This window comes from Ambystoma mexicanum, chromosome 14 (assembly GCF_040938575.1).
Source record: "Ambystoma mexicanum isolate Mex_15411 chromosome 14, UKY_AmexF1_1, whole genome shotgun sequence".
NCBI lineage: Eukaryota > Metazoa > Chordata > Amphibia > Caudata > Ambystomatidae > Ambystoma > Ambystoma mexicanum.
Window position 1 is genome coordinate 27,288,608 of NC_090940.1, and position 12,609 is coordinate 27,301,216.

Genomic DNA, 12,609 nt, shown 5'->3' on the forward strand with positions numbered 1-12,609 from the left:
TGCAGAGGGAGGTTTACTATATGGAGAGTGGATTACTATGCTGATACACGTATTTCCCTACCTACATTTAATGGCAATGTAGTCATTAGCTATGTAATATCTGGTATGGTTTTTACTATATGGTACACGTAGCCCAGATAGGATGTCACCAGGAATGGGATGCAGGCATTACTAGGCATCTAGGTCTTCTAGAGGTGTGGGGCCAGCATAGACCATACAGGCAGAATTTATTTACTAGTCCATTATAAAAACATACAGAGGGACTACATTATGTGTCTACAGAAATGTATGCCCTTGGTCTGCTCACAATGTTCCCCTTTCTTAATTTACATTAAGGGATATCATTTCTATATGTCATGCTACTAGGCACATTGCACTTCAGAGTAATTTGCCAGACTCCATTAAAAGTACTGACTTTAAGTTAAATCGCACTAGTCCAAGAGATATTGCATGATTTTGCACTTTGCACCTTGAACCATGTACCAGTTGTTTATTTGTTACGCTAGGTTCATATGGCCGGCTTATTTGCACAGCATCATTCGCACAGCACATTGCCCTTTCAGGGCGATTGTGAGCCCTAACTGACTTTAGGCTAAAAGGGACTTGGGAGCAGACTGATAAAACATCACCATACTTTTGTAATCAAGAACATGAATTCACAATGCATCTTTAAACCAACATCATATTATAATTACATAGCATGGTTGATAGTTCTTCACCTTTGAAATTGGCACTCCGCCCACGAAGTGGACACTACACAGTATATTATACTGCACATGTGCTTAACCGGAGTTGCCATGGAGGACAGCACATGTATGTTCCACGATTAAGGGCTTATGACCGCATACTGGGCACGCCGCGACTCGCAGAATGCAATCGTTCAGTGTCATTGAATGTGGACGAAGACACTTCAGGAAAAACAGAAATGCTTCTTTGTAGCTGCTTGCTTCTTTGTTTCATTACATGTCAGTCACAGGTCATTCATGTTCAAGGTATAAGTTACCCTTCGCCGGCTGACACGGCAGGAGGGTTTGCAGCCATTTCAATGAGAATGCCACACAGTGTCAGGATACATGTTCCATTATGTGTATGTTGCTGCAAGTTATTGATGGCCATCTGTCCTTACGTTTGTTGCCGATTCAGGGGTGAATAGGACTACAGGAGTAAGAGGCTAGATCCTAATCAAGAAGGGTACTGGCTAGGTATAGGTTCTGAGAGGTATAGGCTGCAGTGTATGTATTTTTCCCCATCTCAATGTAAGATTCCTAAACCTCTTTCCGGTAACACTAACACCTCATGGTGCCTGTATACATCTAAATCAGGAGCCTGTGCCAACCAAGGTGGGAGGGGTCAACTGCATTTGGCTTCCATGGCTAGGAAGGAGTTGCGCGATACTCCAGGGGTGCGACACACTGGAGGATTGTGAAAGGGTTTTCCCTTTAAAAGATTTTCCTTGGCCGACCAGCGTAGCACTTGTACTCGGGTTAGCGAAACCACCACTAGATCGTCCCACTGACTGTTTGCCTGAGACCATTGTTTCGCTAACCACTCCTGCATTGGGAGCATGTGCAGCTGCGCACGTGGAACTAGACAAATGCATGAAGCCATCACCCCAAGCAGGCACATTGCCTTGCCTACTGTTATTTGACGAACAGCAAGCTAGGAGGTATCTGCAACAGCATGTTTTGAACTCTTTCGTTTGAGGGGAAGAGTAGCCCCTCATCTTTATGATCGCTCCTAGAACTGCTCGACAAAACGATTTCTTCTTGTGGATTGAAAACCCCAAATGCAACAGGTTGATGGTTATTTGGATATTTTGCTTGCATATTTGAGGGGATTCCCCCATTATCAGCCAGTCATCCCAATAACGGTACACTGGGATAGATTGTCTTCATAAATACGCCGCCACTACCACCAATGCCTTGGTGAATACCCTTGGAGCTGAGGCTATGTCAAAGGGGAGCACCTTGAATTGGAGGTGTTGCAATGCTATTTTGAAGCGCAGGAATTTTCTGTGTGCTGGGAACATTGAAATATGAAAGTATGCATCTTTCATATCCAATGTTGCCACGTTGTCACCCTGTTTTAGCAGGGGGATTACTTGTAGCGTTGTCATGCAGAGCTTTTGTGGCTTGACATGTGTTGGCAGGATGCAGGTAAGGACAGGGCGCATTGTAAGGTCTTTCTTTGACACAAGGAAGTATGTTGAATAGATATCCTTGTTTACCGGGACGATTTCTATAGCGTCCTTTTCCAGCAGTGCTTTGACCTCTTCTAGTAGGATGCGCGGTTCTTCCTGCGTTTGCCTCTGCCTTGGTGGGTGGTTGGATGGTCTCTGTATAAACTCTATACAATAGCCACCCACGACGGTAGATAGTACGCACTTGTCTGAGGCGATTTCCCCCCCTCCCATTCGTGGCTAAATTGAGAAATGCAACCTCCTACTGGAGAGGCATGGGAGGGGACCTGGAGCATGTTATTTTGTGCAGGGGTGGAGCCTCTGGTTGAGGAGGCTCAGCCTCTACTCCTAGCTCTTCTGTGGTCTCTTTGAAAACTCTGCTGGGAGGACTGCCCCTGCGAGGAACCCCAAGATGACGTTTGTCCACCCAGATTATAGTTAGAGGAGCATTGATCATTTTGGCCTCGAAAACTGTGTGTTGAACACGCCTCTGAACAAAGGGCTCGTTAGTTGTCCAAGGGATTTAAGGGCGTCATACTGTTCTTTAGAACTTTTCAATGCATCCTCAACCGTTATCCCAAATAAGGCATTTGGTTCAATTGGCATATTGAGAAGGGTGGCTTGAGTTTCCAGTTTGAGTACTGAGCAGAGAAGTCTGAATATGCCTCTGAATGGTCTGCAGGAGGGGTATAAACTGTGCTGCAGACTCCCCCCCCCCCCCACGCCCAGTATGTCTTCTACAAAGGTCTTTTATCCACATGTGCCTCTTGCTCATCAATTTTGAGATCTTCAGCAGATTTTAGGAGTAGCTCATTGTACTGAAGCAGATTATCCACACAGGGGAGTCAGCCACGGGTTGGTCATGATGGTCCAGAGATTTATGATGTAGACGTCATAGTCATCATAATACTGGTCTGGATTATATTGGTCCCCTTGTGCAGTCTAATAGGGATCTTGGGAAGTGTCCTGCAAGTTGCTGGGATGGACGGTGTCTAATCATGTTTTTTGGCAGAATGTTGGTCTTTAGCTGCCTCCCCTTGTGAGGGTCCCAGAAGGTTGCAAAGTTGTTCAGGTTGGCAGTCAAAGAAGACTACAAAGTATGACAGCTACTGGAAAGAGCTGTCTAAGCGTCTTTCGACGCACGTTCTGCAGTAACCAAAAGTTTGTCAGGTTTATTCTTGTTGTCGGGAACAGACTTCAAGTTAATTAGAATTTGGACCCCCGGGTGATGCAGTCTCGCTGAGAGGGAGGACGTTCCACCTCAGACCCCGTTAGCATGAGTGATCTCTTTGCCTACCTGCTGAGGGACTAAGTAGTGTCGTAGTGGCCAAGATGAAGGTGTCTTCTACATCTTTACTAACGGTGAAGCCATTTATATCTATATTTCTATTCATCTAAGTGTATGTTTGTTTATGTATGCCAAGTTCATATATACATATATTGTGGCGGGGTGAAAAGCTGGGATGAGAGGCATGAGAAGAATCAGAACTGGCCAGATCGGAGAAACTAAAAATGGGGGAGGGTAGTGGAGAGAGACTAGGATAACGCCAAGAAAAGGATTTTTGGTCTCACTGTGGCCATCACATAAGTATAGTCACAGCCTTGATTCACAAGGTTCTGGAACCTAGCCGTCACCCAACCACGAGTACGCCTGGGAATGGACAATTAAAGAGCCAGCATTACAGATCGCAGCCAATTCAGAAATTATCGCCCCCTCCCGTTGCCATATCAGAAGGCACCCTGAACATGTTACTTTTCATTTAAGACATGGGAACTACAGACACCCCAACGCTACATGTAGAGAAAAATTGTGGGTAGCTGGTTTGCATAGCAACCTGGAACCAGTGAACGTATGGCGTTTGCTGGGACGGTTTGGGTCAACTTGGTAGAAAATATTTGACCAAATTGGTTTGCGGGGAGAGACCCCCCCAAATTTTTTATTATATATATATTCAAAACTTTGTTAAAGGGATAAAGGGACGTAATGGTTAAGTTGTGCTACTAAAAACCTATGAAATTCAGTGAAAAAAAAAAACTTTGTTAAAGGGACATTATGGTTCCAAGTAAAACCTAAAAATCCCTGAAATTCGCCAGTTATGGTAAGCTAAGCAACCATAACTCGCGCCACCACCGTGCACTGCTAACACTAACACCCAGGACATCAAAGATGACATCACAAATTTCATTGATGACATCACTGATGACATCACTTGTGCATTTACATTTTCATGAAAAGTCTGTACAAGGGATTCTTATTGTAATGTTAATAAAAAAGTGTCAAGGATCATTGGAATAATGCACTATGTACCTCATGATACTTAAGTAATGCATTCATCCAAATAGCATTCTATTATGACGTTTCTTCCAATATACCAAGGTACACATGTAGCAACATAGGCATAGCGTGCAGCAGACATGACGAAGATGCAATATTAATAATCTTGCCACGTTAAATACTAAAATTATAAATTCTCTTATTAGAGTTTTGCATAATTTGAAACATTTAATAAGTACCTAATGAAACCCACTTACTACATTATTGCATTACTGCACACACACAACACAGACAACTACACATACAAATATGAGCATATACAGGGAAAGTGAGTTATTACTCGACAATCTTCATAACCTAACTGATTATACATGCACAGAAATGATTGCTCTGCTTCAAAGCTACTACTTCCCCATGTATAACTATCACATAATGTGACTAGACCCTAAGGAAAGTAGTGCGAGTACAAATATGAGCACATACAGGGAAAGTACAGTATTAAAAAAACAGAACTATAAGACAGTGTTGATAACCTTACTGATCATCTTCATACCTAGAAAGCATTACCGTCTTCCAAGTCTGTTTTCCCCTTTGTATATGTTTCATATGCTTTGAGTGGACCCTAAGAGAATTACTGTAAGAACATATTTGAAGTATAAGTCTACAACTATAGAATCTGCCCAGGAATATACATGGAAAATTTCATGCAGTTCCATTAAGTGGTGCCAAAGTTATAAGCCATCCAAGAACTGCATTTCACCAACCCTGTAATGCTAAGGTGTTCGCAAACTGTCACAGGACTGTTCACCGACTTTCGCTGCAAAAAACACCTGTTTTTTGCTTCTTGCAGCCATATCCCATCCCATCCTCATCACCCCTCACCTCCCCAGAGATTATTTGATAAGTTTGACAAGTGGAATGCTGTGTTTTTTCATATGTTTTTACTGCGATGTCCGGGGACATTGACCAATGTCCACGAATCCAAAATGGCAGGCGTTTCTAAAATGACATGACACAAGCAGATTAGCCAATCAGGACACTGTCTGCGGACCGAACAGGGAAGTGTGACCGCGGACCGGACATAGATATCACACATTTTTTGTGACCTACTTTTTGGTAATTTTTTTAATAAACGCCTGGACGGATTGTCACCAAATTTACAAAAGCACGCTTTCGGGACAAAGCCGCTGCTCCTGCCGCAAATTTGTTGAAAATCCGTCCAACTGTTTGGACTGTAGGCGTGAGCAAAGTTTTTTCCCCATTCAGTCTATGGGAAAAAAATAAAATTTGGGATCCCCCCCTATAACTTTGCCCCCCCCCCCGGACCAAACCTCAAACTTTGCAAACACATTCAGAGTGGGCCATATACTTTTTTTTGCAACGTTTGGTGAGGATTCGTCCAGGGAGAGCCAAGTTATAAGCCGCCCAAAAAGTGCTCTTCCTATGGGATTAGCAACTTAACCATAACTACACGGCCACTACTGTGGCCGTGTAAATACATTTGATTATATATATATTTTCTTTTAAATACATTTGACTGAATTTCAAGCAAAATAAAAAATAACTAAAAAAATGCAGTCAAAAGTAAAAGGTCAAATGTTTTTTCGACCAAGTATGCCAATACCTCCGGGGACTAGACGTTTGCGCAGCCTCCTGGGAGGCATCACGACTCGATGGTGCTCAGAGTGCATGGAGCTTTGAGGTAAAGTGTGGACTCAAACATTTCAGCAACTTGCAGACTGGGCAGTGTTTGCTTGATCACATTCCACAACGTGGAGCCTTGCAAGGGACCCCCCCCCACCCATTCCCCCCCTGCCCGATCCCCCCCCCCCCCAAAGAGACCTCCAATACTTCACTTCAACGAAGCCCCACATTACAGTACTCCCTCAGGAGATGGCCACGGTTTTGAAACCCCAGTTTATCAAGATGTAAGGATTGGACTCTTAAGGCTGGTGGTTTTACTTCAGACATATTAAATTAAATCTTGCTCTCCAGCAACCAAAGCGCTGAGGGGCGCGGGTTAAGAGTCTTGCTTGTTTTTACACAGTTCAGCAGATCTGGTTTGAAACATTTGGCAAACTTAACCTGGGAACTTAGTCTTACGTCCCAATTCCGGACACGACAAACAGTAAACTGAGCTCCCCCGCAACACTAATGCCCCTTCCAAGAGGCCCCCTTCAGGGCAAAGGCACCCCCGCTCAGTCCAATGCATCGGGGCCTGCCATGCCATAGGTGCACACCTTCCGAACCAGCCAAACAGATGCAAACCAGTACAACACGCTTCTCCAAAACCTCTTTATTTCTACAGCGTAAAACAGAATGCAGCAAATTTTTGTCCTTGTCCCACAGCCAGTGAGCGCCTACCAACGGTGGCGTTATCTCAGTACTCAGGCCAAGGACAGCGTCCAAGGATAAGAAAATAAGGGGCTAGTCCCGCTCAGCGAGAGCTACCAAGTGCACGTCGATCTCAGCTTCTGTGAGGATCCTGCAAAAAAACAAGGACGACATTAATGAGCAAGTCAGATTGAATTTCGTGCTGCACTACGTAAGGCGGCTTTAAAGAAAGTACACCCAGGTGGGAATTCAGACAATGAGAACCAACACAACGCATCAAAAACACACCATATGCGTGCACCATGGAGGTTCCTAGCCGCACCCTGGCACTGGTGGGCAGCGATAGGAGCCAAAAGTGCTAGGAGTGGCCGGAAGCAATAGGCTCTTTCAAGACTGGACATTTTTACTCGTGAGCACACAATGTTGATATTTTTAAAAGTACCATGTCCACTGCTCCCACTTTAAAAATACATGTACAGCATTTGGGACAGTAAGCAGCTTCTCAAACAAAGTGTTGGAATTACAACCTGCAGTGGCAGTAACTAGACTACAGTCTCCAACTCCGCCCATCAATTGAAGCTGGGAGTTGCCCATCTAGCCTTCTTTGGTATCCAAGACAGCACTGCACAGCCTCTTCCGTCTCGGACCAAACTATCTAAGTCTCCTGGAACTCTACTTGCACAAGAGTAGGGTCCCTTGCCCACTACTCTCCATCCTCTAGACCACCTCCTTCGGTAAACTAATCGCTTACTTTGCCTTTTCCTGACATTTGGTCCGTGTTCGGCCTTAAACTCCACTGCCTCCCAAAAACCTGCCCGTCTACCATGCGCCGCTGGGTGGCACTTTGCAGTCTTCCTGCCAAGAACACCCTACCTACCCCTCAACGGAAACACAGTCACTATAGAACGTAGCCAAATGGACCACTGCGCCAGCCTTCAGTTAGGCCATCCCCTCAACCTTCTGCAAAATTCTCAACCTTGGTACTCGTACCCTCTACAACCTCCCGTTCACCAGCCCCCATCTCCTCACTCCACCCCCCGTTTCACTAGAAGGTTTGCTTGCACAAGTAATCATTCTACAAATGTCTAGCGGGCTTCGAAACAATCCCTGGTCCTTCCAGATGTAACCATGCACTACAGGCCTTTCCACAGCTACAATCACTGTCCCATTCCTTTGTGCATCCTCTCGCTTTCTTGCTTCTCCTCATCACTCAAATAAAAGGCAGCAGTGCGCAAAATACAATCCAAAATAAAACCACCCCCACCACTGGAACTCCCTGGCAGCTGATCGCATTCTGATTCTCCCATCAATGGCCAGTTACATTCCACAGCCACACTCACTTCCTCGTAACTTCACGTGCACACCCTTGTATACATAGCTGGCGTGCCCATGGCCTGTTCATAATTTTCACAAGCTCATGCGAAACGGCATCCTATATATCACCTGGATTATCCTATTTGGTAAGCTCCATTGCAAGGCACCTGCTGCACCTACGTAAGTGCTGCGTGTCTTAACATGCACCTCAAATATAAATACAAATACAGGATAGCCCAACAGCTCAAAAATGCTTGACAGCGAACCTGGAATTCATCCATGCTTTGCCAAACATTGTGGATAGCACAGGAGTACAATGCCACTGTGGGACATGTGTCTTAGAACTTGAATAAGAGCAAGCAGGCAAATATAATCTCAATATTATCCTGGATAATAAAACATAGTAGAAAGGCTTAACTGAATACTTTGTGAAGCATCTCCGGATCCCAGTCCCAGAACATTAGAAGGATCGCTCGGAGCAAGAAACTTACCTTGGTAACAGGCTATCCCATGCAACATGGCTCCCAGCCCCACTTCCAGCACTTAAAAGCCAGAGGAGCCAATCACTGAGCACACAATATAATCCTGAAGAAATACAAATCTCACTCTCCAGGTGCACTTTAGGATCACTGGAAGGCCTTAGTCCACTGTGATAGGCCGACTGAGGGCAAGGCTGACCGTGAGGGGAAAAGGCACGCAAAGTCACCCTGTCGGGCACTGGTGCAATATGCATTCTGACCCCCACAGATTCTTTTGCTAGACTTCTCTATTCCCCCCTCCCTGGAGGAAAATGTAGCGGAAAGCAGGAGCAGATTGCAGAGCCAAGAGAGGAAAATGAAGAAATTCAGGAAGTGGATGGGCTCGTATCAAGTCAACGCTGGGCCAAGTCAAAGGTAAATCGTCCAACAGCCTGTGAGATGAGGAAAAGCAACTAGCGGAGCAGGAGGAGGGGGAAAAGTGACAGAAACACACATGCAGAACTGTCTCAGGCTGTGAAGAGAATAAAGCGACACTAGCGGAGGAAGTAAAGTAGGAGTGTGGCGTGGGGCGAGAGACATGGGAAGATGAAGAGAGAAGGAAGCAGAGAACGGATCAGAAAAGAAAGGTCAAGCACAAAACGAAAGAGGAGGAACGAGGGGACAACAAGCAGGCCCTAGAAGCGGATCCAAAAACCAGACTGGCCAGGCAACACACTCGGTGCCCAACTCAGAAGACTTAACAAGGAAAACCACAGGATGAAAATACAACAAAGTGTCCAGGACACTTTAAATAAAAAGAAAGGGAATCACCATCATGACAAACCAAATGAACCAGCAGCATGGTACCAAGAAACAAGCCTAGCTTATGGGGAAAGAATTGCTCGCCTTTACGCCTGAAGGGCACACGTGCTGCCAACCTTCCATGATCTGAAAAGGATCTTCAGGGCTAGTTTGGGAGTTTCTCTCCGTTTTGCTTTCAACTGTTTTTTGTTTAACAAAACACCCCCAGAGTTCATTCTACACAATTGAATTAAGGTTGCCTATATTTTTATTGCGATCACTCCAGATCTTTTTATGGACAACTTGTCATAAATATGCTTTACGCGCTCTGTTTTCTGTGCCAGTCTGTCTAGCAGCGCATTACCTTTGCAGGCTTTTGCATCGGTGGGGCTCTTGCCATGCTTAAAGGTGGAATACCCTTCAGCTCCCTTGCCATATTTCAGTAGTGCCATCCGCCTGTGCCGCATCCGGTCACATGTTACCTTACTTTGCTTGTAAGCAGTACTAACGGTCAAGTCTCATGAGAAGCTAGTGCATTCTGCCAGGATTCTCCCCGCCCCCTCCCCCAGGCCCCACTCGCACACCATGTTCAGGGGAGCTGGGAGCTATTTAGCACCTGCTTTTAGTCTTGTAGAGCTGGATTATCTTGACACCAACAGCTACCAGGAGCAACTTTTGGCTTCCCAGGCCAACTGATGCCGAATAGACATACCTATGCGACAATAACTTTGTGCATTTGGGATCTATAAATGCGTATTCGAACACATTTATTTGACATTTCATAAGTGGGCAACGTGTTACGTTTGCATTTTATATGCAAATCTGATTTGCAGAACACTATGTACTAGCTCTCCCTTCCCCAGTGATCGCTCCTGCGGACTGGTTAATGCCGGATACCAGGAGCTGCTTTTAGCAGCCTGCTTATCCAATCTTCATTTCGATTTCTGTCACAAGTGCACCCCAAAAGCTGCAGAGTCTATGCCAACTAAGCACTCAAGACTAGTGGTGCTACTGCAGCGGGTAAAGGCATGCCACCATGAAATAAAAGCCTCCTCTTGCGCATGCACTGCGATTGCGCGATACTGGTCTTCTGCAGCAGGTGGTCTTGCGCTTGGTGCGAAATCCCGAAAGGTGAGGATGGCGCGGGGGCCAGTCACGATCATACCGTTACACTTCATTCAAACACACAATACAGACTCAAGTCATTAGAAGAACCTCTAATAATGGGTAATGTGAAACCGGCCCTTAGCCACCTTCCCTCGAAAGGCTGACCCGGCTCAATCTAAAGGAAGGGAAGAAACCGCAGCAAGACTGGACAGAAAGCACAGTCTCAGGTTACATCATCTGGGACATTCTCAGTACATTTGAAAGGCGGTGTGGCACAGTGCCAAAAACACTAAAAGCATTATGTGCCTTGGGTGTGCAGGCTGCATCTGCATGGCAGAAGGTCAACATGCCGGGCTAATTTAGAATCCGAAGCCGCACATTTGGAGAAAGGAATCCATTAGCGATTTTAATCCTTTAAAATCAGGAAGTACTAGATCAAGGCGTTTCCAGGTTAACAGTGACATTACCTGCACAAACGCAGAGGCATGCAGAAGGTAACCAGGTCAGCCGCACAGGAGGCCACCGCTGGCAGGAAGACCCATCTACATGCAAAAATGTAGGTCTGGAGCCACGTATACAGAGGCTCCCATCACAGCCAACTTAAAACTGCCCGAACACCCCACTTACAGATGCACAGTATGCAAAGGCCAATTAAATAAATAAAAAAAAATTTAAAAAAATGGAGGCTTTCCTTTCCATCACCCCTACATTTACAAATGTTGGGCCTATGTCATTAGGTGGCGATACAGGGCAGTTGACAGGACATATTCTGAAAAGTGTGCACAATATTGGAAACTTTCACACAGCAAATTGGAAACTCACCTGAATTTGGGGTTTTGCAAAGTTACTACTCCCACCTCCAGCTCAGAGGGCTTGAAGTCGATGGACAAGACGGTGGACAGACAGGTGATCGCCGTCTGAAAACCAAAAGGGATAGATTGACTAGCAGAAAGGGGAACAACACCCACCTCACTCCAACCCTGTCCCACCCAGCCAACAGCATCGGGAATGGTGGGAGCGCCGGGGAGGGGGGCAGAGACTGTTTCAATTGGCCTAATAGAGTAAAGGGCCAACAGGATAACGCCCCATTTTCTTGTGAAAGTGATAAACATTAATGACTGAAGAATGCTGCGACACCCCAGATATTCATCCCAAGATGCACTGTTGCAGATAAGCAACTTTCTTCTTCCACCGCTTCTCATGTTGACAAGTCAGAGGAAAGCAGCAAACAGTGACTTTCCAAAGGGCAAGGAACTATGCCTCCAAGTAGGGAAGGTAATAAGAGAACACAAAATGACATCAAAGTAAGAGGAAACCTGAGGCACAGAGCATAGTAAGGGGAAGAGGAAGTGAAACGAGCCAGTCTTGGCAGGAACATTCCTGCAGGATATCCTAACCAGTGACATTCCCCACGGGAATGGGAATTCTGCTTGCTCCTCTCATCAAACCCAACACTAAATGGGTCATCCTCGGAGATCTTAATCTAGGATTTAACAATAGCCTAGACACCAAAGCAGAAGCCCTACACCCCGCCCTCAAAGGTATGAGCTTCACACAACTTGTGAACACCCCTACCCATATTAAGGGTAGAACCTTAGATTGGATACTCACACACAATACGACCATCACCACTGACCATCTCCCCACTCAATTGGACGCATCACCACAACATCCAATTTACCATCATCTCTGATGAACCCCCCCAATCGAATCTAAATTAACCAACACTTATGAAGCCAGAAATCTTGCAAGCTCACCCCTGATAACCTCAGCCCCATACTGAGCAAAGTCCTAGTCACAAAGCCAATTTCCAGCGATAACCCTCGTCTCCTACCAAACCCATACCAAAACTGGCTCACCTCCACCATTAATGCTGAAGCCCCTCTAACCACCAAAACCGACAAACGTTCATGCGTTTGGTTTAATGATGATCTTCTTGCTCTTAGGAGAAAGAAACGCACCCTCAAACATGCACATAGAAAACACCCCTCCCCAGAGCCAGAAAAAGCCTTTCAGACAGCGAGCAAAAACTACAAATCAGCCATTATCACGTTCAAAGCCAATGCCGCCAACACTCGGATCAACTACGCTGCCTCTGACTCCAAAGAACTTCTCAATCCTGAGAGAATTGGAAAACCCCA

General features: G+C 45.6%; 1 protein-coding gene across 1 annotated transcript in view; it reads right to left on the reverse strand.

The window, feature by feature from the left end:
* Positions 1 to 6,735: 6,735 nt before the first annotated feature.
* Positions 6,736 to 12,609, reverse strand: part of PSMA6 (proteasome 20S subunit alpha 6) — a 68,513-nt gene continuing 62,639 nt past the window's right edge. The window contains exons 6-7 of the mRNA XM_069638442.1: positions 11,291 to 11,385; positions 6,736 to 6,939 (exon numbers count right to left, since the gene is read on the reverse strand). Coding sequence (XP_069494543.1) covers positions 6,882 to 6,939; positions 11,291 to 11,385 — 153 coding nt within the window. The 3' untranslated portion in view covers positions 6,736 to 6,881. The remainder of the gene's footprint in view (positions 6,940 to 11,290; positions 11,386 to 12,609) is intronic.